We start from the raw sequence: 17,178 nt of genomic DNA on the forward strand, positions 1-17,178 counted from the left end.
ATAACCCAATGTAGATGGTGTGCAATGAAAATAACAGGCCCCTTTACCCAGATACATCACAGATGGTAAACATCTGCTTCCACTGACTCATTTCAGGGAAGAATAGTCTTCCTAAATGTAGTGCACTGTACTGAACCACAGCTACCTGAATACACTTTCTGAGATTGCTGCTGCCAAAAGACATTTAATCGGTTATTAAATCGAAGGGTTTACTTGCATCTTTAAGTGGTAATGGGTATAGGGAAAATATGAGCATTTTTCATACGGTGAAAAAAAATGCATACATAAAAATTATTTAAAAATAACAATAAAGTGAAAATCTTACTGGCTGAATGCAGTCTTTAAAAAGTGGAGGAGAGGGAAAAGCAGCAAAGATCAACACTCCAACATAAAGGTAGGTTAGCCCCACTAAAAGATAAGCCACAGACAGGTCACGCACCTGAAAACATACCAAATTTACCTTAGATGCATCAGAATTAAAGCTTTTGATACTGAATTGTGTCATCTAAATTTACTTAGCAAAAAACAGATTTGAAGAGTACTAATATTTGGAAGAACATGGATAAATAACACTCACATTGTTCTTTTGGTCCTTGTTGTTCTTCATTAATGTGATGATGCAGTTGTGAATGAAGAAGGCCAGAGTGAGAACACCAGTGAGCTGAGGGAAGAGCAATCTGAACTCTGAAAGATCATAATTAAAACATAGATACATTCTTTAATGTAAAGAAACTGAGAACACACACAGACACACACACATCAGGCATAACATAACCATCTGCCTAATATTGTGTTGATCTGCCTTATGCTTTCAAAACAGCCCTCACCCATCAAGGCATGGACTCCACAAGACCCCTGAAAGTGTGCTGTGTTATTTAGCACCAAGATGTTAGCAACAGATTTTTCAACTGCTGCAAATTACAATGTGGGGCCTTCATGGATCGGACTTGGTTGTTCAACACATCACACAGATACTTGAATAAATTAAGATCTGGGGAATTTGGAAACCAAGTCAACACCTCAAACTTCTTGTTGTTCTCCTCAAACATTCCTGAAACATTTTAGCTTTGTGACAACGCACATTGTCCTGCTGAAAGCACCGCAGCAATCAAGGAATATAGTTTTTATGAAAGGGTACGCATGTTCTACAATGCTTAGGTAGGTGGTATGTATTAAAGTAACATCCACATGGATGGCAAGACCCAAGGTTTTCCAGCAGAACATCAGCCAAACCATCACACTGCCTCTGCTGGTTTACCTCCTGCCCATAGTTCATCCTGGTGGCAGAATGAAGCAACGCACATGTACCCGGCCATCCACATAAAAAAAAACATGATTCCTCAGATCAGGGCACCCCCTACCAGTGCTCCATGTCCTAGTTCTCAATCTCACATGCCCATTCTTGGCACTTTTGGCAGTGGACAGGTGTCAGTATGTGCACTCTGGCTGATCTGAGGATATGGCCCATATGCAGAAAACTGCAATGTACTGCGTATTCTAACACCTTTTTTATCAGAACTAGCATTACATTATTGAGCAATTAGAGCAACAGTAGCTCAACTGTTGGATCAAACCACATGGGCCAGCCATCCCTCCCCTTAGCACTAGTGAACCTTAGCTGCCCATGATCCTGTCACTCGTTCACCACTGGGCCACTTTTGATAAATACTGATTACTGCAGACCAACAACACCTCCACAAAAGATGCCGTTTTGGAGATGCTCTGACCAAGTCATGCAGCCATCACAATTTGGCCCTCATCAAATCTTGTCAAAATCCTTACATTTTCCCTTTTTTTCTGCTTCTTACATATCAGCTTTGAAGATAAAATGTTCACTTGCTCTGTCAGTGGTCATAATATGCCTTATTACATGGCTCCATGGGTGTACAGCCAATGGACCTCCGTTTTGCACCTCAATAATATAATATTTAGATTTTCAGCTGGTGTCATGACTTTTTGCACCTCCCTTTCTTCATGTGCTTTTTCCCTGTGTTATTTCATATTATTACACAATTTATGGACATCTTTGGTGTCATTTCTTTCGGTTATTACCAATATCTACATATACATCTACATTCCTGTTGAAAGACACTCAAAGAAGCATTAACACCAGTTTTACCTGGAACATAGAATTCTGTTTTGTCAAACCAGTGGAATTCCAGGTGAAAGCCTAGGCGGACAGCTTTGACAGTGACCAAAACAATCAGGTAGACCACTGATATGGTGCCTGTACAAAATGGATGAATGACATCAATACATTAATGGATGAATTGCTGATGCAACACAGAAAGCAGATTAATCAAGCCCCACAGTTAACAATGAATTGACGTATCTCTACTCTACATTAGAGTATGCTTATTTAACTAAGTACAAATGTTAAATAAAGGAAAACCATGATCAGTATTGCACTTCACCACTCATTCATCTTTGAGCAAATGTGAAATTCTTAATGAGAAGACACCAGTCTTAACTCCATGTCTACAAAGAAAAGGATCTAGCCATTTTTTCGAGCCTTCAGTCAAAATGATGTGACAAAAAGAATACATTTCTATGCTGGCCCCTTTTTAATCAAATGCCAACAGTGCATTGTAAAGAAATTCCAGTACCCTCTATATACGAAGCCCAAGTTTTCTGACTAATCTAAAACAATGCGACTGCCGTTGGTAAATAGAACGGTTCTTATGTAGCGCTTTTATACTCTACTCGAGCACTTAAAGTGCTTTATACTACAATATGCCTCCCCCACTCATAGAAGTTTTCTTCTAAGCTTCGGTACTTTCTATCTAACATTCATACACATCCTCACATTTCGATGGCTGCATTGAAGAGCAACCTGGGCTTATCTTGCTCAAGGATATTTTGGCATGCAGACTGGAGCAGCCAGGGATTGAAAGATAAATGAGTGGACAATGCTGAAAAAACTGAAAGCGTTTTTTTTTTCCATCTGGATAATCCTGATACATTCCCACCCAGGGTGGGGTCGCTGTGGCTCCAGTCAACCTCTTGATGTCTTACCCAGGAAAGTGAATCTTGCAAAGAAGGACGCTGAGCGGAAGCAGAGCAGTGGAAGAAGCAGAATGATGAGATAGAAGGGGACAGTGTTGGTTTTACTCCAGTAGCGTTCAAAAGGGTTCACATCGGACATATTTCCATTGTCACTGAGGAAAAGGGTGCTGATGGTGTTGTTCCCTCCAGGGTTAGTATTTGGGTAAGGGCAGATGACTGGTGAACAAATTAACAGAATATCAGCAAACACTGTTAATTAACTGGGTAACACAAAATTATAAAATGCACCAGATCAAAGGCATACATCTTTGTTTTCAGTCACATGCTTTTCCAGTCTCCTTTTGCTTTTTGCCTAACCGCTGTCTGTTTGGTGGTCTTTGTGAGGAGGTTCACTAATATTATTTCATTTCAAACATTTTGCCTCTAGATTTAACCATCAGACATTCCCAGACTTTTATTCTAAAACTAATTCTAACTTTAATAAAAATCTGAAAACAGACTGGAAATATGGGCCAAAAAGCTTTAACTTTTACAATATTTAGTATGCAGGTGGTCTATGTCCTCTTTACAAAGCAGTAACTTTGTGATTCCCTGGATGTGAATTATTTACTTGGAATTTATAACCTTTTTTGAAAGGTATATGATAAAGCTGAAACTTTGCATACAGCAAGTGACTTACCTTTTTCTGAGCCATTGGTTTCCAACTCTGAATCTGACACATTGATATTGTGAACATGGTCTATGGACAGAGAAGAGGAAGCCATCGGTTAAGAGAAACGAGCCTTCTTGCAAAAGCCAAAAGCTTGATAAAGCAAATAATGAATTTACATCTTTCTGCACAATGTCTTTGTGTAATGCAAATGTCTTCTGTGCAAATTTCAGAGATCTTCTCAGTGTTTCTTGCCTTGAGTGGTAACTTCTGTGTATTTAAACAGAAATTGAAAAATAATGTAACAATATCTTTTAGATCATCCAATGGCTTAACCTCAGCGAAAAAAAAAGTTATTACAAACATCAGGCCCACTATGTGTCATATTAATTAAAGTTAATTAAAGCTTGCAGAGCTGTGAGTTTTGTTTTTGCTTAAAATGTTTCTGAAGTCACTGTGCTGCACATATGGTAACATAAACAAGGATTAACATGTCAAACAATAGTATAGAATGACATAATTCCACTCTTTTGCAGATAAAACCATTGTTTCTTACTGTAAATAAACTGCCCAGTGTTGAAGAGGAAGTTGGACATGAGTACCCAGTAGACTACCATAGCTCCAACAAGTGACACCATTGAGAACATCAAGCTGGACCACTGACCAACTTTTCCAAAATAGTACTGACAGACATCAGGGAATTCCCAGTCTGATGTGTCCACACAGGCTAGGAGAGCACAAAGAATAATTACAGAGGTAAATACTTGGTTCCCAAATATGACATTAATATATCACAAAAGCTTTTCCATAGTACACAGTGGTGACAAACGTGAACTTTATGAGCTAACATTCTTTTGCAAAGTCATTTAGTAAATGCAGCAGCATAAATTGTTTTTTTGATTCAGGAATAATGTTCGATAAGTTCAGTGTTAAGCTTCACCATTTTATTTAGGCTGAATTCATTTGCTCTGTACCTTCTGTCTTAACAATAACTTCTTGTAACTATGCCAAAAATATACCGGTGCAACCATGATCTAAAAGCAAGTGTTTAGATGTATTAACAACACTGCATATTCGCATGTAACAAGTAGTTAACTCATATTTATACAAATACACTTTTTTTTTTTAATCTCTCATTTCATCTAGTTATCAATTTCACTCAGGAGGAAATATCCTAGATATATGTACAAAGCAAGCAAAGAGCTTTTCAAGTTAAATTGATGGAATTTCTTTGACTCGCTGATACAGTCAGCATATTCCATGTCCACCTGCTAAGAGCAGACTTCAGTAAAGGTTTGAAACATTATAAGTAGGTAAGATGAAAGCTGTTGCTGCTGTCTTCAGGTCACGGAGTGTAAAAGCTTTTAAACTACAGTAGTAAGGAATACTCCATAGATCAGGCTCTGACTGATATTAAACAGAGCTTCCGGCGCCCCCCGTGTGCGGCAGCCTGTTACAGCAGCTCTGCTCATTCTGAGTTTCTTTCTTTCTTATCTTTTCTTCTCGTAATTTTTTATAACTAACGTATCAGTAATTAGACTCTGCAACCATGTTCTACCGTTTTGTGCTAGTTCTGGTCGTTTTTCTTAGTTTATTTCTACTTTTTTCACGCGTGTTTGGGGACCCAGAGCAGGGATCCTTTGTTTACAGTAAGGATCAGCTGTTAGCGCTGCGTCCCGCAGCGGTACTGCCGGCGGACAGACCCGACATTCCCAGCGAGCTGAGGAGGAAAAGACGGGGGTGTCGTGCTGGGAAGGAGCGCCGTCGCCCGAGAAGGAGACGTTATCGACCATCTCTTCCTTCTGTAATCATTGGAAACGTAAGATCTTTGCCCAATAAGATGGATGAACTCACGTCGCTAACCTGGTCACAGAGGGAGTACCGGCAATGTAGCATCATGATGCTAACGGAGTCGTGGCTAACACCGCTAACTCCGGACACAAGCGTGACACTACCGGGATTTCAGATGCTGCGAGCGGACAGGACGAGAGACAGCGGTAAGAGGAAAGGAGGGGGACTGGCAGTTTTTGTGAACGACAGATGGTGTAACCCTGGGCACATCACTGAGCTGTTAGCCGTTAGCATGCGTCCGTACTATCTGCCCCGGGAATTCTCGCATGTTATCGCAATAACAGCGTATGTCCCCCCCTCGGCCAACGCGGATGCAGCCTGTGACACTCTCCACTCAGTGGTCAGCAGACTGCAAACACAATCTCCGAGAGCCCTTCTCATAATATCAGGGGACTTCAATCATGCCTCTTTGGACTCCACACTGCCCACCTTCACCCAGTATGTGACCTGCTCAACCAGAGACAATAAAACACTGGACTTACTGTATGCCAATGCTGAAGAGGCATACAGTTCATCACCTCTCCCTCCACTGGGCAAATCTGACCACAACCTGGTGCACCTTGTCCCTGTGTATGAGCCCTTAGTGCGCAGGGTGCCACCAGCCACCCGCACAGTGCAGAGATGGTCAGAGGAGAGCGAGGAGGCTCTTAAGGACTGTTTTGAGTCGACTGTGTGGGAGGTGATCTGTGACGACCATGGAGAGGACATCGACAGCCTTACTACATGCATTACTGACTATATTAATTTCTGTGTGGATAACACCGTACCTACCAGGACTGTACGGTGTTTCTCCAACAACAAACCTTGGATTACCCCAGAAATTAAAGCTGTCCTCAAGCAGAAGAGGAGGGCCTTCAAATCCAAAGACAAAGAGGAGTTGAAAAGGGTGCAGAGAGAGTTGAGGGGACTGATAAGGAATGGGAAGGACAGCTACAGGCAGAAGATGGAGAACCAGCTTCAGCAAAACAACGTTGGTGAAGTCTGGAGAGGCCTCAGAACCATCTCAGGCCACAAACAGCAGAACTCTCTGCCTGGGAGGGATGTGAGATGGGCAAATGAACTGAATCATTTCTTCAACAGATTTGATTCAGCCATGAGGCAGTCTGCAACATCGGCTGCAGACTCACCCACCCCCACTGCTGCTGTTCCACCTCAGACACTTCACACCTCCTCTATTCACCCTGCTCACTCCTCCCCACCCCCAACAACAGCATCCAATACACACTCAACACAAGGCTCCAGCCTGTCTCTCTTAACCACCCAGGTTAGGAGGGAACTGAGGAGGATTAATGGCAAGAAGGCAGCGGGCCCAGATGGCATCAGCTCGAGGGTCGTCAGGTCCTGCGCGGACCAACTGTGTGGGGTGATGGAGCACCTCTTCAACCTGAGCCTGAGGTTGGGAAGAGTCCCACAGCTCTGGAAAACCTCCTGTGTTGTACCAGTGCCAAAGACTTCACGCCCCAAGGACCTCAACAGCTACAGGCCGGTGGCTCTGACATCCCACCTGATGAAGACCCTGGAGCGGTTGGTCCTGGCTCAGCTTCGGCGCCTAACAAGCTCATCACTGGACCCACTTCAGTTTGCCTACCAGCCTGGCATTGGAGCGGATGATGCCGTCATTCACCTCCTACATCGTTCCCTCGCTCACCTGGAGACCGCTGGAAGCACTGTGAGAATCATGTTCTTTGATTTCTCCAGTGCCTTCAACACCATTCTTCCCTCGGTTCTAAAGGACAAGCTGGTGAACTCTGGAGTGGACCATCACCTCACTACCTGGATCCTGGACTACCTCACCGACCGACCACAGTATGTGAGGACTCAGGGCTGTATGTCGGACAGGGTCGTCTGCAGTACGGGGGCCCCACAGGGAACGGTTCTGGCTCCGTTCCTCTTCACCATCTACACTGCAGACTTCTCCCACAATTCCACCCAGTGCTTCCTGCAGAAGTTCTCTGATGACTCTGCAATAGTCGGCCTCATCACTGATGGGGACGACAAGGAGTACAGAGGACTGACTCAAGACTTTGTGGACTGGTGCCAGCTGAACTACCTCCAGATCAACGCCAGTAAAACCAAGGAGCTGGTGGTAGACTTCCGCAGGCACAAGCATTCTCCACTGCAACCACTGAACATCCAGGGTATGGACATTGAGGCTGTGGACAGCTACAGGTACCTTGGTGTTCATCTGAACAACAGACTGGACTGGACTCATAACTCAGACGCCCTCTACAGGAAAGGGCAGAGCAGGTTGTACCTGCTGCGGAGACTCAGGTCGTTTGGGGTGGAGGGCCCACTCCTGAAGACCTTCTATGACTCTGTGGTGGCTTCTGCTATCTTTTATGGTGTGGTCTGCTGGGGCGGCAGCATCTCTGCTGGGGACAGGAAGAGACTGAACAGGGTGATCCGAAGGGCCAGCTCTGTTCTAGGATGCCCTCTGGACCCAGTGGAGGTGGTGAGTGACAGGAGAATGGCGGCTAAGCTGTCATCCCTGTTGGACAACGTCTCCCACCCCATGCAGCAGACTGTGACAGCACTGAGCAGCTCCTTCAGTGGGAGACTGCGGCACCCACGGTGTGGGACGGAGAGATTTCGCAGGTCTTTCCTCCCCACTGCTGTCAGACTCCACAACAAAGACTTTAACTGAACAAACACACACATCCACACATGTGCAATAACACTAAGTGCAATAATCCTTTCTGGCATCGTTGTATTTTTACTCAGTTGTATATAGCATTCGTATTCTATTTTTATCTTATTGTATATTTTTATTCTATTTTATTCTACTGTATATAGTATATTATTTTATTCTATTCTGTACAGCTGTGTACTGTATTTATTCTTATTGTATTCTAATTTTTGCGTCATAACTTTTGCACTGTCCACTTCCTGCTGTGACAAAACAAATTTTCCACGTGTGGGACTAATAAAGGTTATCTTATCTTATCTTATCTTATAAATACAGCAGTGACATTCCTGTACAGTGATCACCCAAAAATGTAACACTTTGCAGAAGACAGACTTGTCTTCATAAACTGCAACTTCTGATAAATCCCAATAAATACATTAGTTTTCATCATGCATTTTGGGGAATAAATTGCTCTATAGATCAGGTTCTGAATGATACTGGAACAAAACATTCTGTAAAATCTTTATGATGCAGACACTGAAAAAAAGTGTTGGGCAGAGAATAAGAGGGGAAAAACATTTAATTTTAAGTATAAACAGGTACTCTATTTTTTAAATTTATGGGTATAATTGTCTTTCTGGCCTGCAAATTATAAAGAGCATAATTAATCAGTTATGCTAAAGTGAATGACAACATATTAAAGAAATGCTAACAACAAAAAACATAACTGCTCTCTCACAAAGAACCCTATACAATGTGTATGTTGAGAATTTGCCATTAGCCTTAATTTTGCATACTAATATGGAATGAAAAATATTTTTCTAGCATTTGAGATCTGAAACAAGCCATTGTGAACTAGGTACTATTGTAAACTTTTTGAAAGCTGTTAGTATTGGTCTATTAATCCCAAACCTAGTTTGTAAAAATTACTTACGTATTGACTTTGGTGATTTGAGGACAATATAACAACAATACAGCATCAGCAGGCCTATGAAGATGACAATGAAGACTCCAAGGGTGAAACCAGCCTGAAATAAAGTCAAAATTGTATATTTATTTTGAGCTTTTGGCCTCTACACTAACCTTTATTTGAACAAAGTTCTCAAACAAAGGTTGTTGTTTTTTTGTTTTGTTTTTTAATGTGATTTTAGGTGTGGTTTTGAATGAGCTGAAAACATCAAGTATGTAAACTGAATCACATCACCTGCTTTATACCCCAAGGAATGCTGAGTATAGATGTGCCCATCATTGTGTTCCATATAGCAAATCTGGGACAAGAAAAATAAATAAATAAATCAAAGCAGTTAAATGCATCCAGTTAAGTACAAAGAAAGCATGTAGCTTTCACATGCTTTGTGCAGTGGATTTCACATTTTACTACTGCTAGGGCTTACATGGTGATGATACTGGGGTTTTTAGAGGTATGATCACTGCCTGGGACCTTGAAAGCTGTTCCCAGTGGACTATAGATGTAGATCTCATCTGGCTGGGGAATCACGTGATCTGGAGGACTCTAGGGAGGAAAAATGGAGAGGTGAAGGTAAAGATTTCAGAAAAGTGCATGTCATGACGTCTTAGAATTACAAAGATAACTTTAATAGCATTCCCCCTATTAAGGTAGGTTTGCTTCATTTTCAGATCTTCAGTTTGTAATTCAGTGTTACTACAAAACTTTGAAAAGAAGAAGATTAGGAGGTAGCTGATAACCCCTTATGGCCTGTATTTATATAGCGCCTTACTAGTCCCTAAGGACCCCAAAGCGCTTTACATATCCAGTCATCCACCCATTCACACACACATTCACACACTGGTGATGGCAAGCTACATTGTAGCCACAGCCACCCTGGGGCGCACTGACAGAGGCGAGGCTGCCGGACACTGGCGCCACCGGGCCCTCTGACCACCACCAGTAGGCAACGGGTGAAGTGTCTTGCCCAAGGACACAACGACCGAGACTGTCCAAGCCAGGGCTCGAACCGGCAACCTTCCGATTACAAGATGAACTCCCAACTCTTGAGCCACGATCGCCCCTTAGAATCTGAAGTTATAACCATGTAGCAATAACTTTTTTTTTCTGTGAGAATTCATGAAATGAAAAGCAACTATGTGCTAACATATCCAGTGGATGGAAACATAATTGCAATAGAAAGGCAAATTACAATTATTTTAAGTAAAAATAAAAACAGATGACAAGAGAAACAACAATACAGATGCTTTGACACAGGTGCACTGCATGGGACAACCAGGGCTTAAAGTGGATCTTGGCAGGTGGGAGAATCCCAAGATCTGATGTAGCAGTGCAGCAGGAAAAATGACTCACCTCAAAATGAACAAGTAGCTTTGTACTCTGAACTCTGGTAGTTTTTACAGATCTGTTTTCTTTTTGGACAGGCTATGTGATCAATTGACCTGTACTGCCTCTATGGCTCTGAGGCAGCTTTTTGTGGATTTAGCCAACTGGATTTTCCAATACATTCTGACATGTTACATGCCCTATTGATCTATCATGGCTTCCTTCCAAAAATTTGGAACTTTAAAAGCATTAGTTAAGGTTATCAGCTTAAACTTAGGACTTCTTTCAAGTAATATAAATTATTACAGTCCATAATACCAATTTATATAGCCTGAGATCGATCACTGATCAAAGACCATTGATCAAAGACGACTGATCAATGGTCATGAGTACCATTTACAATACTGTGATTGCAGCCATTCTCCAACTCTGTGAATGGTACTCATGGCAATTGATCAGTGGTCTTTGATCAGTGGTCATGACAATTTGCATATTAACTATCAAGGAACTGACCTCACACCATATTGTTCATTAAATGGGCTGGTTTAAGTTATTGTGCAAATACACTGTTTATAAGGTTGGGGAAACCTGCAGTCAGCTTAGACCAAAGAAGTCACTTGGATGAGTGACGAAACCTTTCTCCCACTGAATACGCTACGTCCAGATGAGCATAAATTAAACCCCAAAAGGTTGATTATCTAGTGCCTTCAAAAAACATTTTATTAACTGGTGACCTGTCCAGAGTATATATACCCTGTCTCTTATGGCAGCTGGGATAAGCTTCAGTGCCCTGTGGCCCTAATTTGTATAAGATTGATAAATGGATGGATATTTCAGCTACAAAATACTGTTACTTGCTAGAAAAAAAATCAGACCGCTAAGTACAATGAAAACATATTTACTGAGCTCTTTTAGAAGCGTAACACAGTATATGGCATTACCTGTGTCTTCCAAAGAAAAACAACTTTGCTTACACTCAGTGCCCTTTTGTACAGCTAGATGCTAAAGGTAATCTATAATTTTATGCAGATAGGAGTAATCTCTTCCACGGTGACAGTGCTCAAAATTAGGGCTGTATGGAGGAACTAATAGCTAGTATTAAAATTACACAAGTTATTTCAAGTTAATTTCATAAATGTTTTGGGCAAATGTGTTAACACCATTTTGGATTAACACGTTTGCCATTGTTGGAAAACCACTAGCATTTATGTGAATTTTCTTTAACTTCCTGAAGTTTTTATTTCAATTTCTGTTAGACAGTGAATACAAGGATTCTTATATGTGTCTATGTGCCAGTCAGTTTTTTGTGACTACATACTCATCCATGAAAACTTTAAATTAGGAATCCCTACTACATCACGCGGTCACCAGCTCTCCATGCCTGTGTCTACAACAAAGAATAATCAAGGCTTTCTAAAGGCTTTCATGCCAAAATGCAGTTTTTTTGGATTAAAGCCATGCAATGAATAAATGCTTTTAAAATTGTATTTAATAATATTGAATTTGTCACCAATCTGTTGGTCAAAACATGTTATAAGCTTTATGTTGCTACTGTGTTTTGTTTTGGGGGTTTTTAAGTGGTTTGCACTTGGCAAATTTTTTGCCCAGAAGCTATGGTTGTGATGCATTCATGGTTGTGACAATAAACTCGACTTACCAATTGTCGATCAGAAGACCCCATGAGTCTGCTGTAGTAGTGTAATCTGCTGTTGAGTACAGCAGCCTCCGCAGATACTGTCTCTTGAGGGCCATCATTTATAATGTTCTTGCGTTCCACATGGAAAGGCCTGGAAGATGTCAATAAAAATCATGCATTTTTCAAGTCACGTAAAAACACATAACTTCTTTGATTTCACTGCATACAGTAAGGATTTGCACAATTTACATTTTTTATATTATTTAAAGTATAATATGTTACAATCAGATGAGGCCTTATAAACAGTTTCACACAAAAGTGAATACACACCCCACATTTTTGTAAATATTTTGTTATATCTTTTCATGGGACAACATTGAAGATATGGCACTTTGATACAATGTAAAGTAGTCAGTGCACAGCTTGAAACAGTGTAAACTTGCTGTCCTCTCTAAATAACTCAAGACACCTTCATTATTGAATAAACCTCTGGCAACAAAAGTGAGTACACCCCTAAGTGCACTCACACTCTCTCATACTGGTCACTGGAAGTCTAACAAGGCACATCATGGCAAAGAATTCTATGAGGATCTGAAAAAAAGAATTGTTACTCTACATAAAGATGGCCTAGGCTATAAGAATATTGCCAACACCCTGAAACTGAGCTGCAGCATACTGGTCAAGACCATACAGTAGTTTGACGGAACAGGTTCCATTCAGAACAACCTCGCTATTGTCGACCAAAGAAGTTGAGTGCACGTGGGATGTCATTGTTTGGGGCTGCATGAGTGCTGCTGGCACTGGGGGGCTACAGTAAATTGAGGTAACTATGAATGCCAACATGTCCTGTGACATACTGAAGCAGAGCATGATCCCCTCCCTTCAGAAACTGGGCCATAGGACAGTGTTCCAATATGATAACAACCCCAAACACACCTCCAAAAAGACCAGTGCCTTGCTATATAAACTCAGGGTAAAGGCACTTGGCTGGCCAAGCATCCACCAGCTCCATGATGTCATCATGGAGGAGTGCAAGAGGAATCTAGTGGGACCCTGTGAAGCTCTAGTGAACTCCATGCCCAGAGTTAAGGCAGTGTTGGAAAATAATGGTTGCCACACAAAATATTGACACTTTGGAGACAGTTTGGACATTTTCACTTAGGGGTGTATTCCCTTTTGTTGCCAGCAGTTTAGACATTAATGGCTGTATGTTGAGTTATTTTTAGGTGTCAGCATTTTTACACTGTTATACAAGCTGTACACTGACTAATTTACATTGTATCAAAGTGTCTTATTGCCAATGTTGTCCCATGAAAAGACATAATAAAATTTCAACAAAAATGTGAGGGGTGTACTCACTTTTGTGACACACTGTAGCTTGACTAAGAAAATTCATGCATTAAAGCATGAATATTTGAGATTTGAGAGGTTCTAATCATTGTGTGAACTGGATTAAAACTCACTAACACAGGAAATGGTGCTAGGAAAATGAAGTACTCACACATCTCACAACTAACATCTTAGTATTTGCTTGCTAAGTGAATTCCAAGAAGTCAAGGTAATAAAGCACCTTGTTTATTATCTAGCAATGAAATGAACAACATGAACCTATGGCATGTGACAGGCAGGAGAGAAACTGATTCATACTTTGTACTGATTAGCACAGCATTTACCTTTTAGTTCTCAAGTCTAGCGAATTTGTGGAGTCTCTTTGCAAGTAGTCCTCTCCAGTCTGCTCTGAACTCAGCAAAGGCCTGGAGTCATCCTCCATGATTCTACTGACTTGCAGCTCTAGCTTCTCAACAGGTGTCACCTAACTGGAAGCATACATGTTACAAAATCTAAACACATACAACCACAGCAAACATAAGATATTGTTTAGTACAATTGTTTGTTTAATTGTGTGCAGATCAACATTTTTCAAGGTAATTTTTGAATGTGTGGGTTTATATTCCAGATGTGCTTACTTCACCATTTTGTAAAAATTAACCCGTATTAAAGTAATCCAGTGCAAAAAATAACTATTGATAGTTCATTTGGCAAACGTCATTTTCACAACTGTCAAAAAAAAACGGTTTTAAGCAAGGCTCATGTTGCTGCAAGGATGTAACTTGGCTTAACACAGTTGCTAGTCCCATTAGGACCCCTCTTCCTTTGGGCTGTCAAAAGTCTGTTAATTTTAAAGCTTTGAAAGCCGAGTACCCGCAAGAGCGTGAATCTGCTGCAGCACAGCATTGCCAATGCTATGAACTGCAAACGCCTGTAGAGTGAAGATTGCTGTAAAGGTCATTAGGAATCCACTGCCCTCTCTGCAGAGGATCAACTATCAAAAAACCCACACAACCCTCGACAAAATCTGTTCACACTTCTACCCTGAGGCTGCAGGTATAGAAGTGTGAAATCTAGGACCTGTAAACAAAAGAACTCAATGCCATTAGACTCCAAAACACATGACAGGAGTTTATAACCTCAGATTACCTCAATCTACATTCCTGCACACTCAATCGCATTCTCACAGCTGTCTTGAACACCAACTGCTGTCTGCTGCACATACAACTGATGTAGTATAAATATGTACATAGCTTTTAAAGCTCTTTTTTTTTAAATCTGCTGTGTGTTGTGTATCTCAGTACTGTGCATTTGACAAAATTTTTAAACCTGAAACTCATCTCCTTCCTTATTTCTCTTTTGAATAAAGAGACAAATGAGGAAGAAGCTTCAAAGCCATTCAAGGCTTCAACATACAACAGCTATATAAAACTTCTGAGCCACTCCACAATTCTTCATATTTTGCTTCCAATGATCCAGATGTTCTTTGAGCAATAACTCTCCAGGCTTTCTGAAAGTCTTTCAAAGTTTCTCTTCTGGTGTTGGCTGCATTTTCACTCACTTTTAATTCAATACTAGTACCTGGCCTTTCTCAGAGGAATGTCTTTTTGTTGTTTGTTAAGCCACTTAACATTGTCCTATGAATCATCCCATTAAAAAAGCACCTAACTCAAGGGACGAGCCAGTGGAAGGATCATTATCAAGAAGCCATTCAGTAAAGCCTACGGGAAGGCCAACATACACAAAACCCACATGAAAAATAAGTGACAACAGGTCTTGTGGGTTAATGAATCCGAATTTCAGGTTCAATTAATTTTTACTTTACACAAAATGAGTGAGTGAGCTCATAAACTCAGCAGAAAGTAGTATTCATATAAACTTCTAGAGGACATAAAGTCTCCTTGGAACCACATATATTGCCATCTGATGGTATTCCCAGAGCACAGACCTCACAGAAGCAGTGCAGGATGTCTTAAAAGAATGGAATAAAAGGCAGCTGACATCCAAAGACGAGCTTTGGAATGTGTTTTCATACCAAATATCAATTTTCAAGCTTTTTAGAATTGTATAATTTCTGTTTTACATTAAATCACCACACTTATTTCACATTTTCTTAGGAAGAGCTTTTTGTTCTGCCTTTAGCGACTTAACCTCATAGACATAGTTCCGCCATGCACGTGACAACACAAATATTTCTCTGGACAAAGTAACAAGTCGATACTGAGATATAATAATCCATAGTGAATTCCTACCGAAACCATATTTCTACACAGATACGTACTTTTTACGTAAATTTTAAAGATTCTTATACTCAAAGTCACGTACAGTAAAGCTCAGACACTTTAAACACCTTAACGAGAGAACCTGCTGAGTGTACAACAAAGGCTGGTAGTTGAATGGCAACGTTTCGTATCTAAAAATCTCTTTTTTTTAAAAAGATGTGATGCTAGGCTTGCAGGCTTCTTTGTAGAACTCACAGTCTGCAGTGAAGTGTCCTCTCCTCGGGTCTTCAGCTCATCTCAGTTCTGCTGTCTCTGCTATTGTTTCACCTCGAAAGTTGAAGTGAAATCAAATATCAACACAGTTGTTATTCATTTTTAAGTCTAATACCACCGGTGACATCAGCTAAATATTATTCCGAAAAGAAATAATAATTAATTAATAATTATACACGACTAATGAGCCGAGCAACGGCGTAGAGGAAGAAGAACTTAATTTACAAATACTCAGCAGTCTTCCAACTGGGTTTAGTGACGATGTGTTGGTTTTCTTCCTGTTCCTCTTCTTCTTCGTGTGTATTTAGGCCGGACGAACGCTATGCCGCCCTCCACCTTCCTCTTCTTCTTCTACCGTTAGGGGTCGCCACATATTTTCTACCGTGGTGCACCACGTTTCTGGACTTCTGATGCGACATAAACCATTTAATGTTTGCTTATAAATTTTCCAAACAGTTTGCCAAGCCTGGTTATGCCCAGCATTCAGGTACCATCAGTTGGGTGAAGGTGTAATGAGTAATTAAATCTGATTCTCAGTTTAATAAATAATATCAAGCAACTCAAACTTTCATGTGCTTCAGTCTGTATTGCTTCCAGTTATTGTCTATGAGAACTGGGCCATTTAAGGTTTGAGCATGACAACTCTTTAGAAGTTAATGGCCAGTGACTGCAAATAATTGCTGTCGCAACAGAACTTGAAATTTAGCACTTGATTTTGGTCAGATTGGTCTGAGGCCAGGAAAATGTCTCATTTTGACACTGCCCCAGGAAACTACATGGTAAATGGAAAAGGACTTTTACAGATTTACTAGAAAGAGCAATGGAGATGGAAAGGCTGTGCATCAGGTTAGAATGATTAAGAATAAGAAGATAGAGAAGGCGGGATAGTGGAAAGCTGTCAAGGCTCTCTGTGTGGCAGGTGGAGTAGGACCCACATGCAAGACTCGGAAACAGAGAAGGTAAACTAAGAGGTGGCTTTATTGGTATATGTGTGTGTGTGCGTGTGTGTGTGTGTGTGCGTGCGTGCTTGTGTGTGCCTTTACTTTTCTAATGCATATTACAGACTGTAACACCTGCATATGTGTAAAATGACAAATGGCCACCCCATTTGATTTCCATGCCACCCTCAGAAAACCTATGTAGATCCGCTCCTGGTTAACTTTGAGGTTGGCAACGCTAAGCTTCATAGTGATGAGTGCATGCATCAAGCATAAAGAGCAAAACCCTGTATAGGTGGGTGTGTAACTGTAAGAAAAATCACGTGACCTATTCAGCTGATGTGTCGTACAGCGG

General features: G+C 40.9%; 1 protein-coding gene across 2 annotated transcripts in view; it reads right to left on the reverse strand.

Annotated features, from left to right (window-relative positions):
• slc38a9 (solute carrier family 38 member 9) overlaps positions 1-16,235 on the reverse strand; it is a 24,422-nt gene extending 8,187 nt beyond the window's left edge. Inside the window, exons 1-13 of one of the 2 annotated variants that reach the window (XM_086301598.1) lie at positions 16,111-16,235; positions 15,868-15,939; positions 13,735-13,878; positions 12,083-12,212; positions 9,527-9,645; positions 9,337-9,400; positions 9,067-9,160; positions 4,212-4,382; positions 3,686-3,745; positions 3,016-3,222; positions 2,120-2,227; positions 578-684; positions 326-439 (exon numbers count right to left, since the gene is read on the reverse strand). In XM_086301598.1, coding sequence (XP_086157724.1) covers positions 326-439; positions 578-684; positions 2,120-2,227; positions 3,016-3,222; positions 3,686-3,745; positions 4,212-4,382; positions 9,067-9,160; positions 9,337-9,400; positions 9,527-9,645; positions 12,083-12,212; positions 13,735-13,832 — 1,272 coding nt within the window. In that variant the 5' untranslated portion in view covers positions 13,833-13,878; positions 15,868-15,939; positions 16,111-16,235. Of the gene's footprint in view, positions 1-325; positions 440-577; positions 685-2,119; positions 2,228-3,015; positions 3,223-3,685; positions 3,746-4,211; positions 4,383-9,066; positions 9,161-9,336; positions 9,401-9,526; positions 9,646-12,082; positions 12,213-13,734; positions 13,879-15,867 lie in introns of both variants that reach the window. The other variant, XM_086301599.1, reaches the window with a different exon arrangement.
• Between the last annotated feature and the right edge of the window lie 943 nt (positions 16,236-17,178).

This window comes from Aulonocara sp. 'chitande type north' Nkhata Bay, linkage group LG7 (assembly GCF_057382095.1).
Source record: "Aulonocara sp. 'chitande type north' Nkhata Bay isolate Kocher_YH1m ecotype deep benthic linkage group LG7, A_spYH_male_GT1.1, whole genome shotgun sequence".
Lineage (NCBI taxonomy): Eukaryota > Metazoa > Chordata > Actinopteri > Cichliformes > Cichlidae > Aulonocara > Aulonocara sp. 'chitande type north' Nkhata Bay.